At 42.8% G+C, this 15101-nt stretch overlaps 1 protein-coding gene across 2 annotated transcripts in view; it reads right to left on the minus strand.

Moving 5' to 3' along the window:
- The window catches only part of IARS1 (isoleucyl-tRNA synthetase 1), a 1809950-nt gene that overhangs the window by 120448 nt on the left and 1674401 nt on the right, over window positions 1-15101 (minus strand). For both annotated transcript variants that reach the window (XM_044077404.1, XM_044077403.1), the window contains one exon: window positions 7886-8011. In XM_044077404.1, the coding sequence (XP_043933339.1) occupies window positions 7886-8011 (126 nt within the window). The remainder of the gene's footprint in view (window positions 1-7885; window positions 8012-15101) is intronic.

Here is a 15101-nt window from a genome sequence, read left to right on the forward strand (position 1 = left end):
AGTGGTTCCAAGTGTGCTAGAACTGAGATAAGCACTGACCTACTGAGAGTGAACCTGGACACTGAATGTCAGTGCAGAGGTTACAGTCACATAAGTCGTCATTGGTACTGATTTCGCGGGAGTTAACATGACCAAAGGAGGAATCAGAACAGGTACCCATGGATTCCAAAGCAACTAATGCCAAGCATACCTCTCAACCTCTTAGAGCAAGAAATCTGGACAAAGCCATAAAACAATGGGGGGACTTTTTAAATATTGCTCTTGCTCTTGCAAACTTAGAAAGTTAATAGAACAGGTTTTGCATTCGCATGAATTTTCTGAAGGGTATGAAGGCTGAAACTCAAATGTCTGTCTATTTTCTGACTTCAGCCCTCCATGATTTGCCAGTGATGTGCCAGAAAACCACAATTTTGTGAGAAACGGACCAAAAATATGAGGCAAAAATCTGGACATTCTATGAAATCTGTACAGCTGAGAGGTATGATGCCAAAATCGGGCCAGGGGGTGAAGGACAGCCAGAGGTTGAGAGAAGGGGGGCCTTCCCTACCACTGGAAATACAAAAGACAGGATTGTCCAACTCAATCTATATTTTGACCAGAACCTTATCCTCTGCCAGAAGAAAGGGGCTGTGAAGAGATGTGATGTATTCAGTCCTATTGATGAAAAGAGCCTACATTCTATATAGTACACAGGGGTAATCTAGAGGGGTTGAGTGAAGTGTGGAATCCTATTTGTGACACAAAGGGTGACAGGACTAACAAGAAATAGAGTATAAAGGATAAGTCCAGACAAAATAATTTTAGCTAGCAAATGTAGGAGACTCGCTCCGATACTCTCCCTGTGGGAGGAATAAAGACACTTTGTCTCACTTGCTCAAGCTTACCTTCTCCCAAACCTTCTCTATGGCTCACAAGTTTTAACCAACTTACGTACCTCACTACTTTGCAAACTCAAAACAAACTACAACAAAGTTGCAAGACTTGCTGCTAATTTATTATATAAATCTCACCAATACCACACTCTCAGGTCTCTTAACTGGCTTGAGTTTCCTAACCAACTCCCCATCATCCGTTCTATCCTGAACAAGCCCACCTCCTGCCCTAGCATTTCATCACTAATTTCCCACTATACCCCCCCCCCCCAATCGGTCCCTCAGAAGCTTAGACCAACATCTCTTACAAATTCTCAAACCTAAAAAATCTACTGGACAGAAACTCTATAGCTGTTTCCCCTGCTCTATCTTGGAACAAACTACTCATGCCCCTTAGAAACATTACCTGTACCCTTGAACTCAAGAAAGCCCTCAAAACTACTTACACAGCTCCAGGATATGTCATGGTTACCACCCCACTTGAACACCATCCTCTCTTCTCCATTTCTTATCTCATGCTTCCATGTCCCTCTTTTTCCTTCCTTCATTCCTCTAATTACCTCTTTACTACCTACCTTCTATTATCACATGGCAATCACCTACTTTTCTCCTGCTAACATCAATTACTGGTCCAGTTAACCAGATTACCCCCCCCCCCCCATCCTATTGGCTATAAAGCCACTACATTACTATCTACACCAAACTTAGCTCATAAAACAATATGCAATGAATATTACTTTTGTGTACTGATGACAATCCTAATGTGAGTATCCTAACCTTACAACTACCTATTTATAGTATTTCTACTTTGTGTTAAGTGTAATATGTGATGTGTTCATAATAGCTACTTGATTTGCCATATTGTACTGTTTCTACATAAATTTTCTTAATTGTATCACAGAGCTTTTCTCCCCGGGCCCCCACTGAAAAAGGGCAATCACTCAGTCGGGACCATCCCGGTCAAGAAATGTCAAATAAGTAAGTAAATAATTTTACTCAGTTAAGTAGGTGGACAAGTGTTCTTGTTCTAAAACATTACATTCAATAGGTCAGTTAATCAAAGACAATAAGAGACAATGGTGGGAAGGTCCAAGGGAGCTGAATGGAGGAAAATCTGGGAGATGGAAAAACAAGGAGCCAATCCCAAAGTTTAGAGGTTAGTCCCTTATCTGAATATTCCTGAAAGTCCCATGAGGGTTTACCTGCTCAGTAGCCTGTGGAACCTTATTCTTAGTTAAAAGGTTTTATTTTTATTAAAACATGACAACACATTATGAGCTATAACTATAGAACTACATTTAAGAAAGCACTTTTGACTCATCTTCATCAGGTCCATCTAAGAGAGTGGTTTACACTTTGAACACTGAATATGCCTGCTTTTACAAGGTTATCACCAGACTTATAGTCTGTTTTGTAACGCATGTAAAATGAGAGGCTGTGTCTACACCAGTAGGGTTCACATTCCTTGGAACAAAGTATGAGAGTTTTTATTACAGAAAATAACTTTTTCGAACTTTTTCCAGTTTATCACATGTAATAGGAGAGGCTGTGCTCACTTTTTACAGAGCTCATTATCTCCTGACATATGTAAAACTAATACTCCCTTATATAACAAAAAAGGTTTACAGTGCCTGCTTATAAGAGGCACATATACATGATTACTGTGACCAGTCCCCTTTCTTTTTCCTCTTTTTTTGAACAATACATGCATCCAGAGAAATAGGATACAGTGAAAACAAGTCACAGTGCTCATTTACAGGCCTCATGGATATGCACAAGTAGGAAGAAAACAGTATGTAAAGTTTGAGACCACAGAACCTGTAAGCTTTCTGTACCCATGGAATAAAATCCCATTATGTGGTGAACTGTAGAGTATGTAAACACTTTTAATAAACATAAGAATCTCAGATGATCTTTCAGCACAGGCAAATTGTGCCTATGGTATAAAGAATGTGGCAGTAGAGTGGTGTTTTGGAACAACAGTTTTCATTGTACTGCAGATTATAGAAATTTTGTTAAATGCAGGCCCAGTGGCTACAGTATCTATTACCTGGTTGCTGTGGGGTAGCTGCAGTAAGAGGTGGAATTGCTCTTGGTCCGACAACATGTTTGTATGGTACTCCAGTCTGGGGTCTTCATTGTCAAGTTTTAGATTTAGTCAATTTCTCTGTAAGGATGGCAGCAAAATGCTTTAGTCACTGTATCTTGTGCTGGACCACTGAGACTAAATAAAAAGCTAGTCTATGACATCAGTTCAGTATTTTGTTTACAAGAGTCGGGTGTCCAAGGGGAGGGGGGGGGTAGCCCTTCTTGGGAACCAGATGAGAAGGATCAGAGATCTTCAAGACAGAAACGGAGGGCAATTTTGATAATGGTTTCCCTTAAGGATGGCATAAAGCTTCTCAAATCTCTCCTAAAGGCTTCTCTGAAAGTGGAAAGCTGCTGGGTGGATAGGAATTATTATCTTTACCAGATTCAGGAATGGTGCTGTTGACCTTCTGACTTTTTAAGGAGGAATAAAAGGTCCACTTGGGATGTGGTCAGAAGGTGTGCATGGGGTTGAGCATGCAAAAGGCATACCAGTCATTAGATGATGGCATATTTGTGCTCAGGGACACTCCCACTGAAAGTGGCATGTTGACTTTTGATGCATTACATGTTCCCTTAAAGGTATGTTACTCTACCTGCAAGGAAATTTTCCACCAGAATTCATGCAACAGTCAGAAGTCTATGGTTCACACCTCAGGCCTATTACAAGATGATCTGGTGGGCCCTTCTCAATTTTGTTTAGAGTCTTGCTGGACTAGGAGTGGGAGTGCCAACATCAGAAGTATTCTTGATCTAGGTGTACAACCAATGAGCAACAGCCAAGTGTCCTAAGCGCCACTCTCACTGATTACACCAGTCATGGTCATGCTCCTGCTGAGTGACTAGGAGACAGTCACACATATTCACACACTCTCAGACAGAAGCTGATGGTGCACCTCCATCAAGAACAGTTAACCACCAATGAACAAGAGGGGGAGCAAACTCAAGTTCTTGCTAGTAAAACAATGACATCTTAGTAGATGTGGATTACCAAAGCCATTTGTATAACTCTAGGAGGGAGTGACTGATGTTTGCAGTTTATTTCCTTAGTCTTATGTGTTCTGACCAGTGCCTGGTGCAGTGCGCAGAACACTCCACTGATCTGTGGCCTAAGCACTTAACCACTGACACACTTGGGCAAACAAAGGCATACAATTACTCTCTCCCACATTTGCATGTGGCTGGAGTAAACTGCAGGTACTTATGGCAGTGCTTCATCACACTGCATTCCTTTCAGAGACAGCAGAGGCAATATTAGTGTATGAGGTTTGTTTCATTATCTGGCAGCTACATGAAACACACTGGACGCATCAGAGTTTTAGGTGTCAAACATGGGAACATTCCTACAAGAATAAGTCAGGTTTGAGAATCCAAACTATGCAAGCAGTAGGAATGAAATGGGGGCAAATTAGCAGGCTAGGAGACTAGACACATTCTTCTAACATAGCATGCAAAATCATTACATGCAGTGGTGTAAAGCAAATTACCTTGGATTGCATATGCTTCAGAGGAAGAAAAAAGTGCAGATCTCAATCCAACAGAAGACCTACCGTGAGGGGTCTGTAATGTTGATGTTACAGCTTGGTATTTGTCTTCTCATTAACAGTTGCATCCTAGTCAAATTAAATGGTAGGCCTAAGTCAGTCTCATGACACACATGGATAAAAAAAAGCCCCAACTGAGAATCAAGTTTTTAGTTATGACCAGTCACACGCCTCTCAACTGTCCAAATTTCTGCCTCACATTTTTGGTCTGTTCCTCTTAAAACCTGTGGATTGCAGGTAAATCACAGAGGACTGAAGTCACTAAATAAATGACCATTAAGATTTCAGACTTCGTACCCTTCGGACAATGCATGCTAATACAAAACCTGTTATTCTGATCAACTTTGCAACATTTAAAAAAGTGTCTTTGCCCCATCCCCCCCCAAATTATTTTTCGCTTTGTCCTGATTTCCTGCACTGAGTCGAGAGGTATGACTAGCCAGCAGATGTTCTAAAAAGACTAGACAGAGTAAAGGGATTAGTCAGCTGATGCTACTCATTTATCCCAGGATGAAGGTGTTTATCTAGTCGTGCTGGTGAAGTAACACGAATGAAAACAGGACACATGGCACTAGAAGCCCAGCAAAGACATGCTTGCAATATTATCAAGCAAAATAGGTACATGGAAGAATTCAGCTACATTAGGCTTGGCACAGCACTTCACTTCTGCAAGTGTAGCCCAAATCCTAAGACATCTGAAAATGGTGGCTCGTTGGTGACCAACTTTTGCTCCTGCTGTTACCAAAAAAGATGAAAAATTTGTTGAAGTAAATGCTCAGTGGAGAAAGGAGACCTCCACCCTCAATAGTGGAGTGCTATGGCTGGACAGCACAGGGAAACAAATGGGTCAATGAAGGACATAATGGTCAGGCTAGCAAAGGGTCAAAAATTTAAATTTATTTAAACAAAATCTAAAATTAAAAAAAAGCCTGTCGGTAAGAATCTATTTGCACTTGTAACCATACGTATCTTTATACTTATCCACAATTATTAAAATAAATACCATTAAGTTAATAGTCTTGTTTTTTTATGCATTCACGAATAAACCTAGAGCTTAATTCAAATAAACAAATTAAAAAAAAAAAAAACACATTTCTCATGCAGTTTTTGTGTGAAGGCAGAAGTAGCTGACAAAGTGCCAGGACAGTATGCAGACTGTCACTTTTTTGTGCAGTACAGTCATTTACACAACAAAGAGCAGTTACTGAACTTCAAATACCCACACCCATTATGGACTAGCATGGAGGTCAAGACACCAGGCAGTAACTCCCCTGCAGAATCCATCATTAACCTCTAATAAATAAATCATCCATTTATTCTCAAACTACCCACGGTTCAGGGTCAATGTGCAGCTGCAGCCTATCCTGACACACTAGGCACAAGACAACAGAATTACTCCTGACTAGGACATCAACACATCATAAAACACATACGTCCATTTACTGTCACACTGCATACACACCAGTGAACAATTAAGAACCTTACTACGTCACTTATGACACAACTGTCAAATGTAGAAGAAAACTGAAGAACTGAGCAAAAACACATATAGACACAGAGAATGTGCAGGTCCCAAAAAAAGGCATCCCAGCTGAGAACCGAACTGGAGAACCAAGAGGTATGAAGCAACAATGTTAAAGAAAACAAATATTGCATCACTGACTTGCACTAACTATGCCCCTTCAGTCTTGGGCAAACTTTCAGATTACCAACAGAAAATTATATTTAACAGGTAATGATATCCTTTTGTGGAACCATCTTCTTCAACAAATCAAAAGGAAGACTATTTGCTGTGAACAAAAGGCTAACAAGGGAAAACTTTGTTTTGCTGAAATCTACGTCAAATGACAAGATGCTACAGTTCAGGCATCTTACAAGTTGTTCCAGGCAAGGTTACCTATATTCAGGTTTCTGAAAGTTTTTGAAGTTGAGAATTGCTACTCTAAACCAGCAATCCTTGAAACTCCCCCGAATTTGTGAAAACCCAGTGGCATAGGCTTCAAGTAATCATCCCCAAGCTAAAATCTCTGCAGTGCCAAAACCACGGTACCGTATAAAGTTAATCCTGATTCTTGCAAGCAGACAGACAAGTGCTAAGGAATACTGGGTTTAATTCAATGGCAAAAGAAAAACACTGATTATAATCTGTGAATTCCTCTATTTTAACGTGACTTATAAGTGACATTTTTTTTTAAATAATACTTATTAAATGTTTTGCAGTCATTGTGAATTAGGTGAATATCACTTGGCATACCTTAGCCAAAAATAATGGCACTGCCCTCCAGTTCATGAGATACTGGGATTAGATGAGCAAACTATCATAGGTTCATAGGTGTGTACTAGGCTAATGGCCCTGAAGCCTATATAAGCCTAGCTCAAGAAGATTCCCTGGCATCATGCCGCCCAAAGTTAGTCCCCAGTGCCCCTGTCAAGCAAGGCCACTGAAGTGATCCCTGGGGTGAACTTCCTACTGCCCATCCACTCGTCAAGATTTCTCTTAAAGAGGGCTAGTGAATATGTTTCTTTCCCCACTATTGTGTTAATGACTATTAGGCTTTTCTCCCTCTGCATGCACCAATAACTTCCCGGTCAACGAATGTAAATAAATAAAAATAAATTCCCTCAAGAGTTGAGAGCCCAGTAAGCTCATTCATTCCTCCCAGTGGTGGGAGTTGGGTAGCATAGAACAAAGATATGACCTACTGAGGTTTGCTGTGTGTGTGTGTGTGTGTGTGTGTGTGTGTGTTTTGGTCATTACCACCACTGCGTATTGTCCAGTACAACCTCAGGGCTCACTATGCAACAGGTGTGCAAGAAAGGTTGTACCATTTGTTTCCAAGGGTGAAACAATTAATTCCTCACAACTGCCCTGCTCCCCTTGAAACAAGTGTTCCCATATGGTCTCTAACCTCCACCTAAGATTCTACAATAGGACTGAGCAAACAGACTTGTACCTCACCTCCTTCCCCCAGTCAGGTGAGCTGCATCACTTCTCCATTCCCCCACACCAGCTCCAACAGACATCTAAACTGCTATTCAAACCTGGGTCATAATCAAGGCTTTAACTCTGTCAGCAAACTACCTTATTTGATTTTTAGGGTAAACCTAAAATGCATTGCCTAAACTTATCGCAGTTTCTGCCCCCTTATTCAAATCTTTATTTGCTAAAGGATTCCTGTAGTCTCCCTAGTTTACCAATGTAAAAAGCACATTCACATCCAGTCAAAAGACAGATCTGCATCCGTCACAGGATGCCAACTTATTTTATCAAAATGGCTTACGCTTTAGAACAGTTAAGAGGGAAAGTGTCATGTTTCTCTGGAAACAATGTACATATCAGGTAAACAAATGAGAAGAACATAACCTATGTATGGCACTTACTTGTTTTTCCATCAAACATCACCATTTCTTTCTTCTGCAGCCCAAAAATGGTGGAGACAGCACGTTGCAACTTGTGGACATCTAGTCTGTTATCTCCCTTAGGATTTTCAAGGAGCACCACACCAGCTATGAAGGGAAGAATGGAAAAAAAAATAAACCACTAGTATAATGGGGGAAGGTCCTTACAGTTCTCTCACACACACACACACACACACACACACACACACACACACACACACACACACACACACACACACACACACACACACACACACACACACCACACAACACACACCACACAACACACACCACACAACACACACACCACACAACACACACACCACACACAACACACACACACACACACACACACACACACACACACACACACACACACACACACACACACACACACCACACACACACACACACACACACACACACACACACACACACACACACACACACACACACACACACACACACACACACACACACACACACACACACACCACACATACACACACACACCACACACACACACACACACACCACACACACACACACACACACCACACACACACACACCACACACACACACACCACACACACACACCACACACACACACACACACACAACACACACACACACACAATCCCATGGCTACAATTCAATGAACAATCTATGGCTCTAGGAATGTTGTTCTTTCTCTTGTAAAGAACTTGTATTATTTGACGCTCACCTGTAACTCATTAGCTTGATCACTGCTTTGTGAATGTAGACCCGTTTTTTTCTTGGGCCAGTCTACTAGCCTAGGTACTCGACAACCAGCTATAACAAGTGGGTTGAATAGAAAAAGCCCAGTGTCAGAATACTGTAAAATGGTGGAAGAGAACTTGTCTAGGACAAGGCAAGTTACTAAGAAACCCCTCAGTTTCTCCCTGTAAGCTTACAGTCACTGGTGGACAAGAATCCATTCATACTTGAACTGTACACCAAAAACCATTCCTATTCTTGCTACCTGGATTGCTGTTTCACACAGCATCTACCCAGTGGTGGACATCCACTATTTTTAGTACTTTTCCAGAGCTTAAGATATGAAAGCAGTCACATGGATCAATCATATTTTAAAAGCAGTCCTCATAATGCAGAATGATTTCAAGAAGTTATAAGGAATTAATGGATTGACACACCTGCCCTTAATGAAACACAACTAGCTTGTAAACATATATATTTCTCTCTCATTAGGTCAGAATCCTTCCTGGTACGTCTAAGACCAAGACAACCTTTCTTTCTCCACCTGGAATTTTTACATGAAACTACGTTTGGAGTGCAGATGTTCTCTGCCAGCACAAGTCAAGACTAGGAGACAGTGTCTCTAGCCTCAGAGCTTGTCAGTTCACTGCAAATGTGTGTGCATACTGTTGAAAATCAATTAGTACAATGAAGGCAACCTACACTGTACATGGGGTCAGGAAAGTGCGAAAGGTCAAGTAAAGAAAGTACCAGTAATTGAGAACATGCTGCTGAAGGTGACACAGGGAAGGAAGAAGCTTGCATGGGGTCTGACAGTGACAGACTCAGGGTTCCAAAATTCACACACCTGTTAGGTCAAACTGCCTGATCTGCAAAGCTCTGGTGCAGGAGGGACCTTGATGACCCTTCTTCAACCTGGGCCATTAAGTTCTACTGGACAGGGGTAGTGGAGGATGTGGTCTAGGAAGAAAAGTCCTCAAAGTCCAAAGTATGGGAACTGAAATCAGCCAGGTCCAAATCATTGTGCACTCCAAAAAGAGATATCTGGATAGAAGAGGAAAATGCTCCTTAAAGGTCAACTAATATGGCAAGAGCATATTTGCTATATCTGACAGCAATGATCAGCCTTAGTGACTCTACAATTTTGAAGAATCCTAGGCAGTATAAGATGTCGTGTGAAGCAGATGCAGGAAAAAGTACAGTTTTGTACCTACCATAAATGTAGATGTTCGAGTGCTAATACAGCTGCAGTCATAACAGATGGGTTTTCCTGCCGTCAGGCGGGTCCTCGGTTCGCCGAATTCCAAAGTCTAGGTCCGGCGTCGGATGTCGTCGCTTCTTCCCTGACGTCAGTGCGACAGGGGTATAAAAGAACCAGCCGACGCCATTTTCTTCAGTTTTTCTTGCCCCAGATGTCAGGTGCCCCCAGAAGGAAGGCAAAACATAAATTTATGTAATAATGCAATGCAATATAATCAAAAAACAGTAGTTGCAAGCAAATACACCATAAAAGAATACCCCAATGAAGTTGTATGAGGGGGTGTTAGCCATTAGGCCTGTCCCAAGAGGGGAAGGAGGGAGGGAAACCTGGACTGCAGCTGTATTAGCACTTGAACATCTACATTTATGGTAGGTACAAAACTGTACTATGTTCATCGTGCATACAGCTGCAGTCATAACAGATGGGTAGAATCCCAAAGCTAAAAAAGGGGTGGTAGGCACTAAGAGGAACTAAGATGAGCCAGGATGCCCTGCAAGACTGCAGTGGCAAAGCCCGCTCTAGATTTGGAGTATAACGGTAGGTGATAGTGCTTGGAGAAAGTATATACAGAACTCCAAGTGGCTGCTTCCAAAATATCTTTGGTAGGAACCCCCCTGAGGAAGGCTGCAGAGGTAGCTGTGGCCCTTGTGGAGTGAGATCTGATGCCTGTAGGTACAGGTTTACCATGAAAAGAGTAACAAAAGCGTATACAGTAGGCTATCCATTTTGAGATTGTCTGTTTGGAAATAGGCTTCCCTTGAGCACCTGTAGCATAGGACACAAAGAGTTGCTCTGATTTTCTGAAAGGCTTTGTTCTGTCCAAGTAATAACGGAGCTGTCTGTGAATGTCCAAGGAATGTAGTAAATCTCTCCCCTTTGTTTTGTGGATTAGGGTAAAAGGTAGGTAAAGTGGATAGCCTGATTCAAGGCCACCCCAGATACTACCTTTAGCATAAAGGAAGGATTGGTTCGTAAGGAAACTCTGTCCTGATGGAAAATGATGAAAGGCTGCACAGCCATGAGGGCTTGTAGTTCCGAAACCCTGCGTGCTGAGGTGATAGCCAGAAGGAAGGCTGTTTTCCATGACAAATATTGCAGTTCTGTTGAAGCAGCTGGCTCAAAAGGAGGCAGGGCCAGTTTTTCTAGAATGAAATTGAGGTCCCAAGCAGGTACTGGTTGCTTCCTTGGGGGGTTTATATTCTTAGCCCCTCTGAGGAACTGTCTTAAGAGAGGGTGAGAGAATAAAGGAGGATCAGTGTTCTATTCTGCAGAAATGGCTGAGACATGGATTTTGATGGAGGAGAATGAAAGTCCACGGTTTAGCATCTCAGCTAGGTACTGTAATATTTGAGGTAAATTCAGTATTCCAGGATTCTGACCCTTTTTCTGATTCCAGGCACAAAACCGCTTCCATTTTGTGGAGTAGGCTTTTCTAGTAGAAGGCCTTCTGGCCTCCAATATGACATCCTGCACCTCCTTGGAGAGTAGGGTCTGCTGAGAATTTAAGGAATCCTCCATGCGGCTAGATTGAGTGTTTTCAGCTGACTGTGAAGAGATTTGAAGTTGTGCTGAGTCAGTAGAAGAGGCATTAGAGGCAGGATCCATGGTGGGGTATGCATCAGGCTCCTCAGGAGTGGGTACCAGTGTTGTCTTGGCCAGTCTGGAGCAATGAGAATCATCTTTGGTCTGTCTGCTCTGGCTTTTAATAGAACTTTGGGCAGCAGAGGCAGAGGTGGAAAGGCATAAACTGTCATTGTTGTCCAACTGAAAGAGAGTGCGTCCACTTTCCAGGCCTGTGGACGAAAGGTCCTTGAGCAGAATTTTGTCAATTGGTAATTTCTGTGGGTGGCAAAGAGATCTATGTCTGGCCTTCCCCATGCTTGAATTATCTTTGCAAAGACTTGAGGATGCAACTTCCATTCGTGTGGATCTGTCATATTTCTGCTCAGGTTGTCTGCCAGCGTGTTTTCCTTGCCTGGCAGGAACTGTGCTTGAAGTTGGATTTGTAATTCCAGAGCCATGTTCCATAGAGACATGGCTAGCCTGCATAGGGGATATGAATGGGTTCCTCCCTGTTTGTTTATGTACCACATCACTGTGGTGTTGTCTGTCCTTATCAATAGCTGGCCTGGATGCAGTAGGTCTTTGAAAGCCATAATAGCATTTATTACTGCTAGCATTTCCTTTTGATTGATGTGTAGGTGCTTTTCTTTTTGTTACCATTTGCCCTGAATGCACCGATCTGTCATGTGCGCTCCCCAGGCGTAGTCCGAGGCGTCTGTTGTGATGACTTGATTTGCTTGAGGCTTGCAGAATGGGAGACCTATGTTTCTTTGGCATGCTGGAGCCCACCATAGAAATTCCTTTTGAAGACATGGAATCAGTGGTATAATTGTTTCCAAACTGTGGCTGTGTTGAGACCATAAGTTTTTAGGTACCATTGAAGTTTCCTCATATGCAGCTTTGCACATGGGATTAGCAGGATGCAAGTTGCCATGAATCCCAGAGCCTGCAGGATTTTCCTTGCAGTCAGCCTGGTGAGAGTTGCCAATTTTCTGAAGTATTGAGTTAGTTGCCCTTGTTTCTCTGACGTGAGGTAGGCCATCTGGGTGTTTGTATTCAAGCTGGCACCCAGGAAAATTATTGTTTGAGAGGGTATTAGTCTTGACTTCTTTTTGTTGACTGTGTATCCCAGAGAATTCAACAACATTATTACAAACGCCAGGTGTTTCAGAAGTATGTGCTTGCTGTCCGCTTGGATCAGGCAGTCGTCTAAATATGGGTATATTTGTATCCCTTGAAGTCTGCAGAAGGCAATTACTGATGCCAGGCATTTCGTGAACACTCTGGGTGCAGTAGATAAGCCAAAGGGCAATGCAGAGAATTGATAATGGGTTGAACATGCAAGAAATCTGAGGTATCTTCTGCAATCCTCCTTGAGGTCCAATGTTACCAGCCAAGACTCCTTGCCCAGCATGGGAAGAAGCTGCTGTAATGTGAGCATCTTGAATTTTGGTACGAGTAAATATGTGTTTAGGATGGATAGGTCCAAAATAGGTCTCCAATCTTTGCCCTTCCTTGGTACCAGGAATAGTCTGGAATAAAAACCCTGACCCTGTTCTTGTGTAGGTACTTCTTGAATAGCTTTCATGTCCATGAGATCTGAAATTTGTTTTTGTGCCTCTGCCCTTTGATTGTGTGGCAGGTTTGGCATGCCTCTCGTTTTTGGAAGGGTGTGAAAGTGGAATCTGTAGCCTCTGTCTATGATGTCCAGGATCCATTTGTCTTTTGTGACAGTATGCCAATTTTTCGAAAATAATGCCAGTTTTCCGCCTAAAGGTGCTGCCATTTGAGCCTTGCTTGGCATGCAAAGGGGAAAGTCATTGGTTCTGCTTTCTGAATGGCTGTGAACTATCCTCACCACCTCTTGGTGTAGGTGCTTGCCACTGTCTGCCTCTAAATGATCCTTGAGATTGCCCTCTACCCCTCGGGCATCTGTATCTACCTCTTTGAGGTCTGTCCATGGCTGGAAAGGACCAATTTTTTGAAGGCCAATTTCTCCTGAAACGTGGTGGTTGTACCTGTAGAAAATCTTTCACTGTTTGCATTGATTTTGCCTTTTCCTCCATTTTCTTTAATACTTCCTCAGCTTTAACACCAAACAATACATCTTTTTGAAGAGGTGCATCTAGTAATTTTGCTTTGACATGATCTGGTAAGGTTTGCTCTTTGAGCCAAGCATGTCTACGTATGACTGATCCTGTAACAGCAGCTCTACATGAAGCCTCTAAAGCATCAAAACCACATTGCAAGTTATGTTTACCCACTTGCTCTGCACTATGCAACAAATCCTGCAACTCCTTCAAGTCTGGTTGTTCAGGTTGTGACATTTTGCTTTTCAACCGAGATAACAAAAACTGTTGATACTTTAACATATGGAACTGACAGTTTAATGCCCTCATGGTTAAGGTGGCTGAGGTGTATACATTTTCCCCCCACCTTTCTAAAGCTCTGGAATCTCTCTCTGAAGGTAATGGATTTTTGGCAGTGGAGGCCTTAATTCCCTTGGGACCCTGTGAAATAGTTTCTGGGTCAGCCGCATGACTTTTGTATAGGAATTGGTGTGAATCAGGGACCCGGTAATACCTGCCAGGCTTGACTGGAGCTGGAGGTAAAGAATCTGGGTTAAGGCTGGCCTCTGAATACACATCATCTAGTATGTCCAAGACAGAAGATATAGCCAGAGGCCTGTGCTGAGGGAGCAAGAGGAAATCCCTGAGCCTTTTCTTGGAGTCTGAGTACTCTTGTCCTTCCCAGTGGAAGTGTTCCCTCAAGGTATGCAAGGTTTCCCCAAAAGAGTAATCCTCAGGGGGGGAGACAGAGGGAATGGACACCTCTGCATCAGAATCTTCAAAAGGGGAGTAAGAATGTTCCTGGTCCTCAGAATGTTCTGAAGTAATGGAGGCCTGGTCCGAGGAAGGGTATCCTTCCTCCACTCTGGGCCTTTTGTCCGAGGGGGGTTGAGAACCCCTGATAAGAGTAATCAAATCCTCAGCCATTTTGAGCATCTGCTTTTTAGGCGTGGGGCCCTGTGGAGCCTGTCTTTTAGTATGCATGGCTGCTTTAGATTTAGTAAAAGCCTTAATGGAAAAAGAAGAAGGCGGCCTGAAGACACCTTGAGAGGAGGCAGGCCTATCTAAACTCTGAGTTTCCCTGCCAGGAGTGGCTTCGATATCTGTAGTCGGGGTGTGGGCCGAGGAGCCTGCGACCTCGGGCACAGAAGACACCGGTAATGAAGTGTCATCGGTAGTCAGGGGCTGCGGAGGCGCCTCGCTGAGAACCGGAGCACCTGTAGTCTGCTTTAGCGTGGTGTCGGTAGAAGTCGCGGACCTCGTATGTCGGTCCTTATCTTTGCGTCTTTTACTCAAAACTGGAGTCGGAGTATCCGACGACATAATGTAATTAAACTTTTTGCCAAAATAGTGTTGGGCGAACTCCGCCCGACGCTTAATAGTGTGTCTGTTGAATGTAGCACAAAAACGACAGGCCGAGACGTCGTGGTCTGGGCCTAAGCAAGGAATACAAAGGGAATGGAAATCCTTATGCGGTATTTGCTTCCCACATGAAATGCAATTATTAACTTTGTCTGACAATGGTCTGAGGCAAGAAAAGTTTCCCCAACGGGATACTTAGCTTTC

This window comes from Protopterus annectens, chromosome 7.part0 (genome assembly GCF_019279795.1).
Source record: "Protopterus annectens isolate FY-2018-M chromosome 7.part0, PAN1.0, whole genome shotgun sequence".
In the NCBI taxonomy this organism is placed as follows: Eukaryota; Metazoa; Chordata; order Ceratodontiformes; family Protopteridae; genus Protopterus; species Protopterus annectens.